The 17543-nt window shown below is 32.7% G+C and overlaps 2 protein-coding genes across 2 annotated transcripts; one reads left to right on the forward strand and one right to left on the reverse strand.

Moving 5' to 3' along the window:
• Positions 1–613: 613 nt before the first annotated feature.
• On the reverse strand, positions 614–8737 carry LOC124538540 (molybdopterin synthase catalytic subunit). Its single transcript, XM_047115627.1, has 6 exons — positions 8299–8737; positions 7705–7820; positions 3413–3588; positions 1958–2221; positions 1331–1620; positions 614–727 (listed from the first exon to the last, which is right to left on the reverse strand). The coding sequence occupies exons 1-6, from the start codon at positions 8425–8427 to the stop codon at positions 614–616; spliced, it is 1089 nt and encodes a 362-aa protein (XP_046971583.1). The 5' UTR covers positions 8428–8737.
• Positions 8738–10039: 1302 nt separating this feature from the next.
• Positions 10040–16650, forward strand: LOC124538293 (nucleoporin nup211-like). The gene has a single exon (XM_047115305.1). It carries the CDS (start codon positions 10422–10424, stop codon positions 15498–15500), a length of 5079 nt encoding a protein of 1692 aa, XP_046971261.1. The 5' UTR covers positions 10040–10421; the 3' UTR covers positions 15501–16650.
• The last annotated feature ends 893 nt before the right edge of the window (positions 16651–17543 follow it).

The raw sequence follows: 17543 nt of genomic DNA on the forward strand, positions 1-17543 counted from the left end.
ACTGTATATAAGGCCACTATGCAAAAATTATCAGTGACAGCCCAAATTCTGGAAGTTAGAAGTGCTTCGGAGAGCACGTAAAACCAGGATTGAGTTTACCGTCCACAACGGGAACACACGCTTTATAATATGTCCTGTGTTGGCAGATTTCAGAAATCAGTGAGGACGAAATTATTTTTAACAATAGTGAAGGATATGTAAAAGGTGAGATGGCCCAGTGGTTAGAACGTACATCTTAACCGATGATTGCGGGTTCAAACCCAGGCAAGCACCACTGAATACTCATTAGTTAATTTGTGTTAGTAATTCATCTCGTGGTCGGTGGTGAAGGAAAAAATCATGAGGAAACCTACATGAGTCTAATTTCATGTAAATTTTGCCGCATGTGTAGTCCACCAACCGGCATTGGAACAGCGTGGCGGAATATGTTCTGAAACTTTTCTACAAAGAGAGAGGAGGCCTAACCAAGCAGTGGGAAAATTTACAGGCTGTTGTTGTTGAATGATGTATATGTTGTAACCTTTGCTGCGTTCCAAGTTCGTAAACGTATTAAAAAAAAAGCCATGGCTTGTTATATTTTATTTAATAAAGAACACGGAAATAAATAACACGTTTAGCAATTGTGTTGTTTCTCGAGCATTTCTATTTTCCTGGCGATGTCGTCAGCAGAGAACGTGTAGTCTGTTTGTAACTCTTCCTTAATTTCTGGACGTTCCCGCTTATTGCTCTGCAATAGAAACTTACATTGATAAAGTTATCTACTAATAAATAATAATAATACTTATAGTAAAAAATTTGTTATATGTTCGTGCTCTTGGTCCGATTGGAAAAATCTTTTTTTTTATGTTATAGGTTGGCGGACGAGCATATGGGCCATCTGATGGAAAGTGGTCACCATCACCCATAGACAATGACACTGTAAGATATATTACTTTACATCGTCAATGTGCCACCAACCTTGGGAACTAAGATGTTATGTCCCTTGTGCCTGTAGTTCTTCTAAATAAGGTATTAAACAATAAAAATCTTTTATTGTTGAATACCTTATTTACTGAGGAGGGATTTACTATCATGTAACCAATAGGAGCGGTGTATCAAGAAAAATATGGAGGAAAATTATTCCATTATTCTTGTTAAGAAATTACATTGAATTGAGCTCGGCTGTGAAAGAAAACTTCGTGACGAAACCTGACTGTCTAATTTCAACAAAATTTGCCACATGGGAAACCATCAATACTCATCGGAGCAGCGTAGTGGAATATACTTTTAACATACTCCTCAAATGAAGAGGAGAACTTTTACCAGCAGTGGGAAATTTACAGGCTGTTACTACATATATACACACACCATTTGAGCCCGCCCCCCACTTTCTGACTACACGAATGATAAAACTTACCCAAAAGTGGGAATATTCTGGGGATATAGACTGTAAACAGGCTATCTTATCTTCCATATCCTTCAGCCGCCTGTATATATCCGGCGCCACGGGCCCCGTGTTTAGGTAGGACTCGATGGCTAACACTCTCTCCGCGATCGCTGCAGGCAAGCCTGCCTCAGTTTTGATTGGGGGTTGATCCATGGATACAGTTTGCGGGCCCCACTCATTATGCACTCTGCAAACTAAATAACAAATATCATAGACAAAGACGCCAATATATTGCTATCTCTGTTTCATGTGACAAATTGTTTTAGGTTGATTATAGAAAACATTTTTAATGTTTTAATAAATACTAGTAAATTGTAACTAAACACAATTAATGATTATGTAATTATAGTTTTAGTTATGCTAATATGTGGGTAGTTTTAAATTTTCTTTCAAATGTTCGATCACTTCCAATATAATTAGTTATCTCTGTGTTATTAATATAAACAAATCAAAAAACATTAATAGGTCATTATTCTCAAGCTTTAAAACGTAAGCATTTATCAATAGCCTTATCTTTATATGATAACATACTTTTCAAATGCCCCTTAGAATCTATTCGTTTGACGAACTGCGTTCTCACTCTTGCACACGTCTCTATATCTTCCGTCTCGTTTTCACTTTTCGACGGAATAAAATCGTGTATATTACTTATATTCACTTGGTCTCTCTTCCTTTTTATGAAATTCTGAATACGTTGTTGTAGTTCTTCACTCGATACGTTAATCTGTATCAAATTCTTGTCCATGGGATTCTCTAGAGCCGTTTGTGTTGTCTGTGGTGAAACCGATGCTTTACCTGAAGATTAGGATATTGCTATGAACTGGAGTCGCTATAGGACATTTGGAAAATAACAACGCGTGTAAAACAAGAAAAATATTTATTTCAACATTATGCGACAATGTACTTTATAATACATGCTAAAAAATTAACAGATATTTCTAATGCTTATTGCTAAAAGGGCCAATGTACATTTGTGAGTAAAATTGAAACTATATTTGACCAATTGACAAATCAGTTATTTTTTTTTTTCTAGAATGGGCGAAGATTATTTCTGTTATGATTATCAACGTAGAGGATTTATATTGATCCTTTGAGCACAAGGCCACAGATTTAAGTAATTACACAATATTGTGCTAAATTACCTTATTATTTTTTTATTTATATAAAAATAATCCATCATCAAATGTGGATAACAGTAGATACCATTTGTATATTTTGTATACTAATAATATAATCTAAATTCTAAACTATACCTCCATTTTGGACTATATATAACCTCCCAAATGTATATATTTATATCAATTTAAATAGGAACTTAGCAACAAATATATAATGTATACATATATATGTATATGTAAATAAGTTTATTGTATCATACATGTAGTATAACATTCATATTCTACGAAACTAATTTTATATAATATAGTTTCTATTATATAAACCTGTTATCCAAACATATACCACAACCATTAAAAATATAAATATTTATAGACACATTGCATTTTTTACTAAGAATTATTAACGTGAATAAGATAAACTCAAAAAATTTAAACAACAATAAAAACCCTATTTTAAATAATAAAACATCAATATATCAATGAGTGTTATACCTTTGCATATTCCATTAGGAACTAATGAAACAAAAAAAAAAAAAAAACAAATTGACAATTAACTTTTATGCATAGGTTTCCCGTCGATAACCTTATAGCTCACATATTTATCACAAATATCCTAAAAGGATTCAATTCCATTTCATAAAAATATTTTATAAAATTTTCCTAAATAATAGGGATATATACATATGGAGTTCAATCCAATTTTGATGACTGAAAACTGTAGTCAATATTTCGAAACAAAAAGTCCTAAGGATAATCCCAAAAGCACCATAATAAACTACAAAAGACTTCAAAATCTGTGACGTATGGACATAATCCAATAAATTCTAGACTTTCCCATTACAAGCTTTACGTTTAGTGGACCACGCACATTCGATATTCTCCTTCCAGACCGGCTCGGCGCCTTCGTAGACTTCCTTCTTCCATATCGGCACGTTGGATTTCAGCTGGTCGATGCAGTAGGACACCGCGTCGAGGGAGTCCCGCCGGTGCGGACTGCTCACCGCTATCACAACCGACGCTTCCCTACATGGCACGTTGCCTAACCTACGGATTGGAAAGACTATTTCAATTGCGTTTTTTGTTTCGTATGGCAAAGGCACACAAGATGTGGTTGATTATGATAAGTTGTCTGTGATTGTCATTTATGAATAGGGAACATGCATGCATGCACAAAATATAATATTTATGAAAAAAATGCTATTAAACTGTTGTTTTTTAACAATAATAACGAATTAATGTAACGTGGGACGGAACGTATTTCAAAACACTTATATAATGTTCAGTGACGTCACTCCTGTTATGACAACTTATGTGAGGTTATAATTGTAAATAATTGAATATTGGAACGAAAAAAGTTTGTCAAAGCAGCTCCATATTCCTCTTTTCAGCTTGAAACCACTTTTATCTCAGTTTTGTGTCAGAAGGTGCAGTCAAAAATCATTGATTTGAAATTTTTATAGAAGTAGATGAACAAATTGGGGCAAAACATACGTCAACAAAGCTTTCTTTCAGAGTATCGATAGTACGTTTTAAATTTTTACAAAAAGGTAATTCAAAGGTCGAGAAAATGTACAGAATTATTTAAGCCAGCGAGGACATGTGCGATCAGAGGGGCAGTGACAGACAGCTGTGACGTCATACGAAATATAGTTCCGTTTTTGCGCGAAAATTGAAATTGACATTTTGAAACCGCAATTTTTGCAGTAAATTTCAGTTTTTTAGTATTTTAATATACTTGTGGTCTATCCTATACAGAGTTCTTTAAAATAAAAACAAAAATATCTCATCTTCCCTTTTTTTTCTCGCTGGAAAAACGCTTTACGCGCTTCCCCCACGTGATGGAAAGTGGAGGGGTGTGTGGGACTCCCCGGAGCCCTGGACGCCTAGTGCGCCCAAGTACGCCGGGTTTACCCACTAAAAAACCAGCGGTACCCTCTCCGTCTTTCGGCGGGCGCCACGGGATCGCTTACGCATGCTACCGTGACGTCCTGACGGTCGGCCCGCCTATGCGGGCCTCCAACTCCTACGGGGAATTCCCGGGGTACTGGGACGTCCCCTGGTCCCTGCGGCGCCTATTGAGGCGGGGGGAGAAGGTGCGCGTAGCGCCTTTTCCTCCTCCCCGGTCGTCTTCTGCGGAGCGAGTCGGCGGCGGCATTATTAATCTCATCTTCCCTATTACTAGGGCACGTCCCGGCCGGTTTTACGAAGTTTGCCATGTGATGCTACATCAAATTTGTGTCGTACTATACAAGTTTTGGATAATTGCATTAAATCAATGCACAATCCGGATGTGTGTATTTTAATGATATTGGCAGAGGATGTAAGTCATTACCTAGTGTACTCAGCTTGCGTAACTAAAAATGATTAAAGTACTATTAAAATTGCTTATTTGTTGAATATTTCACATTTAGATTTTGTAATATTATTTTTTACGTTATATTATCATTAGTGAGTTATTTTGTCTTATTTATACACTATATACAAAAAACACCGGCTCCAAATATAACTTTGTTATATGCTAATCGTAAATCGACTTTTAAGTAGTCTAATATTTTTAATTTTATTTTACTTAGGAGGCCTCAAAAAAAAAGTTGAATATGCAAATATTTTTATTACTTTTTAGTGCATATTAATTTGTTTTAAATTATTGTTTTGTTTGAAGTCAGTATTACTTTTTGTTAACATTTTTATTTATTTTATTTGGATTACGTACCGACTGTATTATATTTTTTATTTGGAAAAGGCAGAGGTATTACACTACAAAGCCTTGTCTATCGTTATGCAGCTATCATAATTTGTATTGAAATAGTATTTCAATTTACATGTTCTATGTTGCCAACGTACTTACATTGTTATTAGATTTCAATGACAAATGAGTTTCTGATCATTATTTCAATAATCATACAAAGCTATAATCTTTACCAAACTGGATATAGATAACATTATGCAATTCATGGTTTTCGGTATTTCAATCTGATTGTTAAAATAATATATCTGTTAAGATTAAGACTAAATATATAAAGATAAAATCTCTTAGCTTTCTTCTTCAAAAGCGACAGGACGAGCGTCAGACAATATTTAAAAGTTATGAGTGTTTTGTTATACTTAAAAATGTGATACAGATAACAACAGCTTGTAAATTCCCCACTGCTGGGCTAAGGCCTCCTCTCCCTTTTTGAAAAGAAGGTTTTGGAACATATTCCACCACGCTGTTCCAATGTGGGTTAGAACTGGATTTTCACAGAATTTCTATGAAAATCGACAAAAGGAAGTTTTCTTACGATGTTTTCCTTCACCGCCGAGAACGAGATGAATTATAAACACAAATTAAGCACATGAATATTCAGTGGTGCCTGCCTGGGTTTGAACCCGCAGTCATCAGTTAAGATGCAGGCGCTAACCTAACCACTGGACCTCAGGTCGCAACATCTCTAGTTAACAATTGCATTATTTTAAATTGTTTGGCGTCTTTTAAATACAAGCTTTATTATAATATTTTGTCATTCTTAAGTATATCTCAACAAGACTATCATTTAAGCGTAAAATAAATAAGTATATTAGTTCTTTGCCTTTTGTAATTACACATGTAATACATATCTAAACAAAGAACGCCACAAAATCTTTAAATTGAACGCAATGATAAAATAAATTTAAATTATTTAAATCGAGCACCCAATGCAAATAAACGAATGACCTTGTGTATCTTTACTTGCCCTGATAATACAAAGTGATGCAATCTAAAAATAATACGAGATAATTAACATAACTTGTCTTTATATACTTATCTATATTTTTGTGTCAACGAAACTTACATAAACATATATATAGCAGTCATTGAGACCCTATAATGCAATAGTTCTCAAACTTATTTTTCTCGTGTCAACACACATTCTTAAAGTCCTATATTACGCCCAGTGCTGTCCCTATATTCCGATAGGTAAACTAAAAACGAAAAATTGTACATTTCCTAACACTTTTTACTTATTAAAAGAATAGAATTACATGAAAAAATAATAAGTATGCTTACAATTTTGCTCTTTACTATCAAAAGCAGATAAATTTTCGTGGTACCCATTAACATCTTATGGACCCCCATTTTTTATTCACGCCTACGTAGGCCCTCATCATGGTCCCGTGGACCCCTGGGGTCCAACTGGATCACTTTGGGAATCACTGGTATAATGGAACGACTTTCGTTATAGGGTCTCAATGTAAATGATGTAATGAAAGAGGTGATATGACTATGTAAATAGGAGGGCGAAAATCATGAGCCCAGTTTGAGTGGAAACAATCAAGTTCAATTATGTTAATTTTGGATTTTGGCAAAAAGTACTTACTAAAACAAGAGACATACAATACATAATGTACAACACTTATATTTATGCACATATAATATTGTTATTGTGAAAGTAATGCTATCTATTACACTTTTACACCTAAAACACAGAACTAAATGGCCCAGTGGTTAGAACGCGTGCATCTTAACCGATGATTGCGGGTTGAAACCCAGGCAAGCACCACTATATATATATGAGCTTAATTTGTGCTTATAATTCATCTCGTTCTCGGCGGTGAAGGAAAACATCGTGAGGAAAGCTGCACATGTCTAATTTCATCGAAATTCTGCCACATGTGCATTCACCAACCTGCATTGGAACAGCGTGGTGTAATATGTTCCAAACGCTCTCTTTAATGGAAGAGGAGGCCTTATTTCAGTTTTGGGAAATGTACAGGCTGTTACTTTACTTACTTTACTAAGAAACGAAAATTAGGACACAGGCTACTTTTTCATAGTTGAAACTTGGGTATAAAATCTACTCATTATAGTTATGTAATTTACCATCTCTTGTTAATAGCATTTACATTTACACTACACATCTAACTATATGCCTATTAAACCCTAAGTTAATATTTGCATAACATATTCAACAACAGACAAAAACATTGAAAGGCAGTCGATATTAACTGTACATTCAACTTTCCAAATAAAACCTGTTTCAACAACTGCTGCTTCTAGTAATGTAACCAAAACACTTTGAAAACATTGTCGAATCATGCACAATTAATCGTGCAAATAAAAAAAAAATACATTACTTCCCAACTTATGATGTAATGCATGAATTGGATAAAATAAATTGTTTAAATGAATGTGATACATACCTATGGTAAATGGCAATGCCATGGACGGCCGGCCACTTACTCCTGACATCATCACAAATACTCTTCATTGATTTCAAGGCCATCGATTCATATGCTTCATATTCAAGCCTTAACACCTGTGTAAATAGTTGAATAGTTTAATAAATAAAAATATAAGTGTTATACGGGTAATGCATGTAAAGTTTTTTCAATGAAATTGGTAATAAATTGATACATGTACTGATCTATCTGATGGTCACTAACTCAGGAAGACGTTGGTAGAGAAGGAAATGTCTACAATTTCTTACTTGACCAATGTATCCAACACCCAACATGAGTACAAAAATGAACTATAAAGAATGCAAGAACTATATAATATATATTGAGTCCGTTGTAACACTGCCTTACTTAAATGAGAGCCCAACAATGTTTTCCTTCGCAACTGAGCACATGATGCATTATCAACTCTAATTAAGCACATGAATACACAGAGAGCCCATTGATCCCATAATCTTTGGTTAAGGTTCAATCACATGTCCTTACCTCTGGGTTAACTCAACTGTATGCTATATGACTATATGTATCACTAGTGTAGTAATTATAGAAAATAAAAACCTTTTTTCCATCAAAATTGTCCCTCGTAGTACCGACAAATAATGATACAGCTCCGCAGCTGTCATCCACAACTAAATCACTAACAGCATCTACAGATAGTTTATCTACAGTCAGTTTAAGATGATCCATTGCTATGTTTTTGTAATCATATATATCTATATATAAATATTAACCCCCACTCAGCGGTGGGATAACAGCAATTTTATCACTTTCTCTTATTTCTATATCTATACTTTCAGAGCAAACTTCTTCATTTTTAGCCAGCAATATGTTATTTTTAATCGTCTCCAAATTAAAGTTCACTGCAATTATATTCAACAATTGCTCATAACTTATTTTTCGAGGTAAATGTATTGTTGTTTCTCTTGTACCGGCCAATTCTTTGGAACGAGCGAAAAATAATAACTTTACTTGCACTCCATTCTCAATTTCCATATTTCATCCTGAAAAAAAAGATGACTAGACTAAAATGCTTTAAAAATATTACAGAAGTATTCAGTAGTTAATGGCTCACCAATAACAAATAGTTGCTTTTTGTTATCTTTAATGATCACTAATAAAACTGGTATTGCACGTAAATTAAAAAAAAAGTTAACCCGTCATTCGGTCACGATGGTAAAAAACGTACTGAGTGACTGATTACTGAATATTGAGTAATACGTAAATAATTATGATGCATATAATCCGTTACATGTACTGTATAGCATTAATATAATTAATATATTTAATTAATTTAGAGAATAATTACTCAGTCAATGATAATTTTTAATAAACTCACTACATTTCGTTACTGCTCCCTATGATTGTCTAATATATGTTTTAATTAAGTATATAAATTAATTCCAATTGAAAATAATTAAAAATATATCTATAGTATTCAATATTTTATAAAATTACTGTTATCATTTTATAACATTTTATTAAAAACATAAATGCATAATACTAACCTATATCTACAAACAAAATTAAACATTTTAAAGATATTTTACAATTTAGATGATTTTTGACTAATAATTTATGATTTTGACATACTGACAGTAAAGATAATGATTAGAAACTACACTTCATAACATATGCTTTCGTCTATGTATAGCCGTGTATGGATAAAATAAAGCTACTAAGACTTATGTATAATCAGTATGCAATATTTATAAATATGTACATGACATAAGAAAAACGGATTTTAGTGGTTTTATTTTAAAACTTACAAGCCTCACAGAAATCATATAATATGATTCGTAATATCTGACATATCATCTAAGTGACTAGCAACATTGGTATGATTATTATATTCTCTCAGAAAAATTTTGGTAACATATTACATCATACAATTTCAGTAGTAGTAGTATTTATTGGTGAAATCAAATGGCGTGCTTACTCGGCTTCCTTTTCACATTTCAGTTTTTTCCTGAAATCACTCCAACAAATTGAAATTTGTTTAAGCAATTTAGAACAACGAAATAAATTATTGAAAAAACCGTAAAAATTTTTTTTATCATATTTAGAGTGTGTTTTAAAATTACTTATTACTTTAAAATATATTCGTACAGCATGCTTTATTAAAAAAATATATAAACTATTTAGAGTTTATAATATTTATTATATTCTATATTATAGAAAGTACTTCTTAAACACACTTTGGTAACTAAAATTGCAAAAAATAAAACCACGTCGTTGCGTGAACAGACTACCTTAAAAGTGACACTGACAGTTACAAATTAAAACTTTCAAACGGTTTAAATCCGTGACCGGTGTGAGTGTTCGAATTGAGCCTAACTGCTTTTTGGCAAGATTCCCTCGGGCGCGAGTGTTACATAAAATGAACGTCGCATTGCTTTCAGTACAAAAAGGTTAAAAATAGATTTTCAGAGTGAGTTGCGTGTTCGGACATTTTTGTTTTCATATGACATACATACGGCGTCGATTTTGTTATTACGCTTTAGAAATCAAAGTGAAACTCTGAAATCAGATACTGTAAACATTGGACTAATTTTTTGTATATTGTGCTGCTGTGTTATCAAAGTGGCGTTAAATATATGAGGAACAGAGGTGCAGGTTCGTTCCTTAGCTCAGACGATAATTAATGAAAGTGTTGTGATTGAAACTCGTGTTAATAAATAAAAATGGCTCAAGTAGAGCCAATGGATATAGACAATGTTGAAAGTGATTTTGACGATAAAGAGAATTCTTTACAGAACAGTAATTTCTTACCAAGAACCCCATGCACTGAAAAAGGATATGAGGAATTGGATGTTTCAGAACTGAATATGAAATTAAGATATTCAATCACACCAGCTTCATCACCAATGTCAAAGAGTTACACGGCAAGTTGTAAGGATAACAGAACTTATAACTTTGATGAAGATAGTCTAAACAGCACCATGGTCAACAATAGTGCCAACTTAACTCGATCATTAAACTCATCAATTAATAAGTGTGATACTTTTACAAAGTCACCTAAACTTCCCTTACAAGCTTTAACAACAGATAATAATTCCTCACTAAGAAGGTCACTTGATAACGACCCTAATGATATTACAATAACAGTTAATGGGATTGAAAATATTGATGAAAATTTATCACTGCCAAGTACTTCATCTTCTGCCATCCAGACACCTGAAGCCACAACCCCTACAAAGGATATTCCAAAAGATGGGGGATCACCGATTATGAGAGGTCTTAAAAGTGTACTTAACATGTTTCGTTCGTCTCAGAGTCCGATACCACCAGAAGAAAATACAGATAAGAAAGATGAGACACCTTCAGAGGAAGAGGCACGATTGAAATCTCTGGAAGTCTTAGCATCTACACCAAAACCTAACAATAAAAATGTTGATAACAATTTGTCAAAAAGAAGTAGTCCTCTGAAGGATAGTGTGGTGTTTAACGATGATTTAGAACGAGAGTTGCAATGGAAAGATGAAACAACTATTATATTTAAACAAGAGAAAATACCTATTCATAAACTATTCCTACAACAGTCAACGTCACTGGCGCTCGATAAAAAAATTTCAGCAAAAACAAATGAAATGCAACAATTAAACAGTACCGTTGAATATATGGATGTCTCGTACAATGAATCTGGTATTGCTGATAAAACTACAGATGTCGTAAGTCAAATAAGTGTGAATCATGTTGATGTTGCTAGTGGTGTTGAATCAGATGGCGAGTTCCTGGACTGCGAGACAACATACACAAAAAATGAACAGATTGATTTAAAACAACAATCAAGTAGCACAATTCCAGCTAATTTAGAAAATAATAGCTTAATCCAAGAAATAGTTAGTGAAAATATTGATAATCAACCCATACTAAGTCAAGTAGACAAACCAAGTAGTATTGAAGTTATACAATCAGCAAATGTATCAAGTGGAGAGGTTATTGATGTAAATTCTAAGGAACAAAAATGTGACACTGAATTAGTGAATGAATTTCATGAACAACAAGTTGACGAACAAGTATCCAATGTTCCACCATCTGTAAAAACAGATTTAGAAAATTGTTCACTACATGAAAAGCTTTTAAATAAAGATATGAACCTTACATCAGTGCCTGTAACAGCTGATACTGAAACAGAATTAATTAGTGAAACAAATAAACCAGATACTTCAATGGTGGATAATGTAGTTAAAAATGAAGAAAATAAACCAATGAATGTTGAAAACCAAAATAATTCCATATCAAATAGTTGTATAAATAAGGAAATCACAGAACAAAAAGAGAAACAGTCAAATTTTGATGCATCTATGCCATTAAATATAGTAACAGATTGTCAGGATAACATTTTATTAAACGAAAACAATGATTCTAATAATTTTATTTGTGTCAATAAAGAAAATGGAGACCTAAGTGAAAGCCAAACTCAGCCATTAAATTCTACAGGAATTTTACAGATATATGAACAATTATCCAATCAAACTGTACATGAATATGCAAACAGTATATGTGATTTCAAGTCTAATACATTTGATTTAGAAGATTATGCGGAAGAGAAGTTCATTGATAATGAAGAAGTCGTTCATTCTGATGAACATTTACATGAAAATATGACCGGTATTGTAGATAATGATTGTGGAAAAAATGAAATATTTGATTCCATTGATCAAAATACTCAACAATTAGAGACTTCTTTAAAGCAAAATGAATTTGGTAATTTTGATTCAATGAAAAATAATGATAATATCAATGATTTAGAAGATGTTAAGTTACAATCTGAAAAAGATGTAACTTTGAATGATTTCTCATTGAAGAATGTTAATGATCACATGCCTTCTGATATTCCACTTCCTAGTGATGATGATATTGAAAAAGACAGCTTAATGGACAATTTTGTGATAAAAAATGATGATATAGAAGAGGATAACAATTTTGAATGTATCAAAAATAATGACATTAAAGATCATTTAGAAACATTACATGGTATTACTGAAGGAGCTGTTGTAACAAATAATGAAATAAGCTCTAATGAATTAAATATTATATCGCCGACAACTGTTATACCATTGTCTAATTCTGATGAAACTAAAGAAAACTTAATAGCTACAGAAATTGTTTCAAAAACATCAAATTGTGATTTGTCGATTAATAAAACTGAAATAATTCAGGAATCTACTCCTGTAGACTTACCCGTTAGTGAAGTGCAACCGTCTGATACATTATTAGGGAATAATGAAAAACATCAAAGCCTAGACAACATCGATGCTATTAATAAAACAATTGATAATACAATTTCTGCAGCTGATGGATGTATGGATCGTCAATCCATGAATCAATTACATCAAGACGTTCAAGACAATGACTTAGAAATTAAAGATTGTGTAATAAAAGAAGAAAATAACATTAACATTTTGGATGATAATGTAGAACCTGAAGAAAATAAATTACTTGACGAAGAGATTGTAACATCTGCAAGTAATAGTCCATTTGTTTCTGTTAATGACTTCGATTTAAATATTCCTAAATATGAAAATACGCTAGATGACATAGAAAGTCCATTTGAAACTAAAAGTAAAATTGCCACGTCACCGCCCATTTCTCCAAAGTTACCTCGAAAAGGGTATAATATAAACTTTGATGAAATAGATGATCCATTTGCTACTAAGACTAATATAAGAATGTCACCAACTCCAGAGACTAGTCCAAATAATTCCAATGTGTCAGTAAATATTACTCAAAAGAAAAATGACATGAAAAAGAGAGTACCGCCGCAAAATAGAAGAAAGTCACAGCCCGAACGAGAAAAACGAGAAGTGACCAAAAAACGTTTCAACAGTTCTTATAACTGTGATACAAGAACTAGTAACTTTAAGAAGCAAATAAGTCCTTTAAAACAAGATGACAATAAAGATGTATTACACAAAGACCAAACTAATGACTTAAATTGTGCAACAACTATGCTAGATGTTAATAAAGAAAAATCTTTAGTTACCAATGCAGATACGGTAGACAACTTTAGTATCTCTAATAAAAATCTTATACAACCTGATGAGCCTCTCGAAGTAGAAGAAAAAACATGTAATATTGAGCCCACTGCATTAAGTTTTTCATCAAAAAATGTTTTTAACATTCCTGAAATAGATGATAAAAATTTTAATCCCTTTGCGACTAAATCTAAAATCTGCATATCACCGTCACCATCACCAACATTTGAAGAAGAAAATACTTTAATGGAAAATAATAAAACACCCTCAGACCGTACAGACGAAATGTCAAAACAAATAGATAATTTAACTTCAGATATGGAAAAACAGAATGAGGATAAGGTTGTTTCATCAGATGTTAGTAGTGAAACTTGTTCTTCAAGAAATACTGAAAAGGATTTCACAGTACGAGAAGTCCACACGGAAGATGAAGATACAGTTGAAGGTCCCTTTTTTGAGGGCGATGAATTTGCTGACGTTGTCAAAGTTGCAGATTTTGGCAATGATACAGATATGATGCACTTCGAAGATATACATGCAGATATTAACCACGAAAATAAGAAAGATGGTGAACTTTTCATAGACGCCGAAGCATTTGAATTTCTGCTCAATCAAAACAAATGTAACGTAGTAGCTGACAGTGGCAAAGAAAGTCTATTTCTTAAATTCGATCCACTTTTCGCTAATAGAGTTTCATCGGATGGGGTTTTAGCTGCATTAAATAGGATACAAAAGAGGCAAAGTACGCCTAAAAAAACACTAGAAACACCTAAAGTAAATAATGTAATTGATGAAGAGAAACCATCAGTCAGTGGATCTAATGTTTCTCCACTTTTTGAAGAAAATAATGATGAAACGATCTTGGTTTCTAAACCTATGATGGTGGTAAATCCTGCTATTAATTCCCTTGTTTCACCTAGAAAATCGGTTACACCACCTAGGATAAATAGGCGCTCATTGACGTTTACTTCCCCTGCTATGGCTGTTATTGACAGACTTCTTTCTCTAAGTGGTAATAGTTCACATTTGGATAATGATGCAACGTCGCCACGGGCAAATAGAGAATATAATGAAACCGACGTTGCTCTCACCCAACTCAGAGAACTTTTAGCCGAAAAAGAAATACATGTTCATAATTTAAGATCTGAAAGTAAAGAATTGAAGGAAAGATTGGCTACAATGGAGTCACAAGTTGAATCATTAGAGAAAGAAGCTGAAGAAAGACTGAAGAAAGTTAACGACTTAAATGATCGCCTGGCTGAGAAGACGAAGATGAATAAAAGCATGGCTGTGGTTGTAGAGGAATACGAGCGAACGATTGCCAGCTTAATAGCTGAAATGGAGCTGGAGAAAAGGCGAAATGCCGAGGAAAGGACAAAGTTAATAAGCGAAAGAGATGAACAAACGGCACATCTAGCTAGTATGGAGGTATCGTTCAGCGATTTGCACAGTAAATACGAGAAAAGCAAACAAATCATATTAAGCATGAAAGCGAATGAGGACACATACAGGAAATCGATAAAAGAATTCGAGGACAACTTGCTTAAAATGCAGAATAATTATGAGCTATTAAAGCAGCATGCCACCTCCAAGTTAAATCACGCGAATCAGGAATTGGAGAAATTCAACAGATCACACGAGTCGGAGGTTTTGAAACTTAATGCCATGATTAAACGCAAGGAATTACATATAACGTCTCTCGAAGAATCCCTTACACAAAAAACTAAGGCCAATGAAGAGCTGACGGCCATCTGCGATGAACTCATTAACAAAGTTGGATGAACTATAAATGAATTCATTGCATAGATTTACTTTAACGTGTCTTGATATCGACTGATTTTTCATGACTCGCTTATGTACTTATCTTGCGATAAGTTGCATTAAGTTTAAACCTCAAATAAGTGCCAATTCTTTAGTACTAACAATTAAGACTGTTTATTGTGATACAGTTTAAAATTTTGTATTTTGAAAATATTCGCAAATTATGATTGAGAGATTATTTCAATTACTTAAATATATATTAAATTTTCATTACATTCATATAAGGAGAGAAAATACACGAAACAATTGGTTCCAGTATAAGACGAAAGAAAGGCGAAAATTTTCTCTTTAAGCGATTTATTCAAAATGTTGTAAGTAAAGGCCTGTGTGTTGCCAAATTTTATGTTACACTGTTCGTATTATGCTGGACATAATGTTAAATGTTGTAACTTCTAGAAACAGTTTATATAACTTTGAATGTGTGTATGTATTGAAAAATCTCCTGAACACTTTTTGGTCGTAATTTGTTAATTAAACGGATATGATAAAATATTTTTACTACTACTATTTGCTAGTTTATGTTAACATTTTAGAAATATTGTGTAGTTGATTAGTATATATTTTTGGACATTGTATAATGAGATATTATTTTTATAGATATTAAATATTTTCGTAATATTAGTTTCTCCATTGGATAATGGATACATAAAGCATCCAAAATAAATTTCTGTAGAATTGCGAAATTAATCTACATATTTCAATTAAGGTTTCTTATGAATTCAATGACTGTTCGTAAAATAAAAAATAACTGATTTTTTTTTAAGATTGGCAGACAAATAGTAGGTTATTGCCTGTTTTAATAACTTTTTTTCCTACAAAAACATAATCTGTCGTTCATAAACTATTTTAAATTATTGACTATAATAATTTTGAATCCTGCGTGCTTTACATATCCATGCGTTAATCCATGTTGGGCCCAACTTCACACTAACCATTCCCTTGGTATATATTTATGTTCATTTCACTTTTCTATTTTTATAACGGAAATATGACTAGTAATTTGTGCTTGACGATACTTTATCATATTTAAAACTCGAATTGTTGAATCTAATATTTTTGTATAATATTGTGTTATAGATAGTTTAGACACTATTTTAGTTAATAAATGTATTGATTTTGCGTAAAAAGTATTTTTATTTTTTATTTAACTTTTAGAGTTTTGGTTGTCATGTGTTAGGCAAAAAACGTAAGTTATTTGCTGCCTTGAAATTCAAGTTTGCTTCATACTAAATTTCATCAAATTGGGTTAATTGTTTTGGTCGTGAAAGAGGGACAGACAGACAGTTACTTTCACATTTAAATGTATTAAAACATAAATAATATGAATATAGACTATATTAAATACATAAACATATTTTTAATAAAAATACCGATATCTTTGTATTTTGCTGTCAGTTAAAGCAAATGAATATCACTCAACGCTCAACGAAGTATAGTTCAGAAATAGGAAGAGGCCTTTGTCCAATCTTTACTGATTGTTATTTTACCTGAAACGTAAATAAGGCACTGTCTACTCTCAAACGTAATGTGAAGCAGTGTATGAAATCGCAACGGCTGTAAAGCAATTTGATATCAAGATGAGCTAGATTCGTTAAACCGGTTTAAATTTTTTAGACAATTGTTTAATAGAGTACTAAATGGTATACGAACTACTCTGGAGAATTGTAATGATACGCCTTTTTACGATGGACGAATGTATGAAAGGACGGTATGTGTTTTTATTTAGTAGTAGTTGGATATTAGGTTACAGTTTTTCGACTGTCCCTGTGCGCCTATTGTTATTTGGGATAAAAATATGCATTGTACCCATGACCATGCCTTATTTATTTAAACTGTTGAAGTGTCATAAATCTTCTACGCACTGGCACATAGAAAAATAACGTTTTATAAATACGTGGGTGTTGGGTAAAGACTTAATCACTTCTTGAAAAGTATGTTTGGAGTTTATTGCACCAACCTGCTGCTCCAATGCGTAATGGTGGACACGTGTAGCAGATTTTTAAG

The sequence above is a fragment of the Vanessa cardui genome, chromosome 20 (assembly GCF_905220365.1).
Source record: "Vanessa cardui chromosome 20, ilVanCard2.1, whole genome shotgun sequence".
NCBI classification, from domain to species: Eukaryota; Metazoa; Arthropoda; class Insecta; order Lepidoptera; family Nymphalidae; genus Vanessa; species Vanessa cardui.

Coding starts and splice junctions, on each gene's coding strand:
- LOC124538540 (XM_047115627.1), bottom strand. CDS start 8,427: ATGGATCATCTTAAACTGACTGTAGATAAACTATCTGTAGATGCTGTT. Junction 7,821..8,298: donor ACAATTTTGATGGAAAAAAG/GTTTTTATTTTC, acceptor CTATTTACACAG/GTGTTAAGGCTTGAATATGA. Junction 1,621..1,957: donor TTCTAAGGGGCATTTGAAAA/GTATGTTATCAT, acceptor TTTGTTATTTAG/TTTGCAGAGTGCATAATGAG.
- LOC124538293 (XM_047115305.1), top strand. CDS start 10,422: ATGGCTCAAGTAGAGCCAATGGATATAGACAATGTTGAAAGTGATTTT.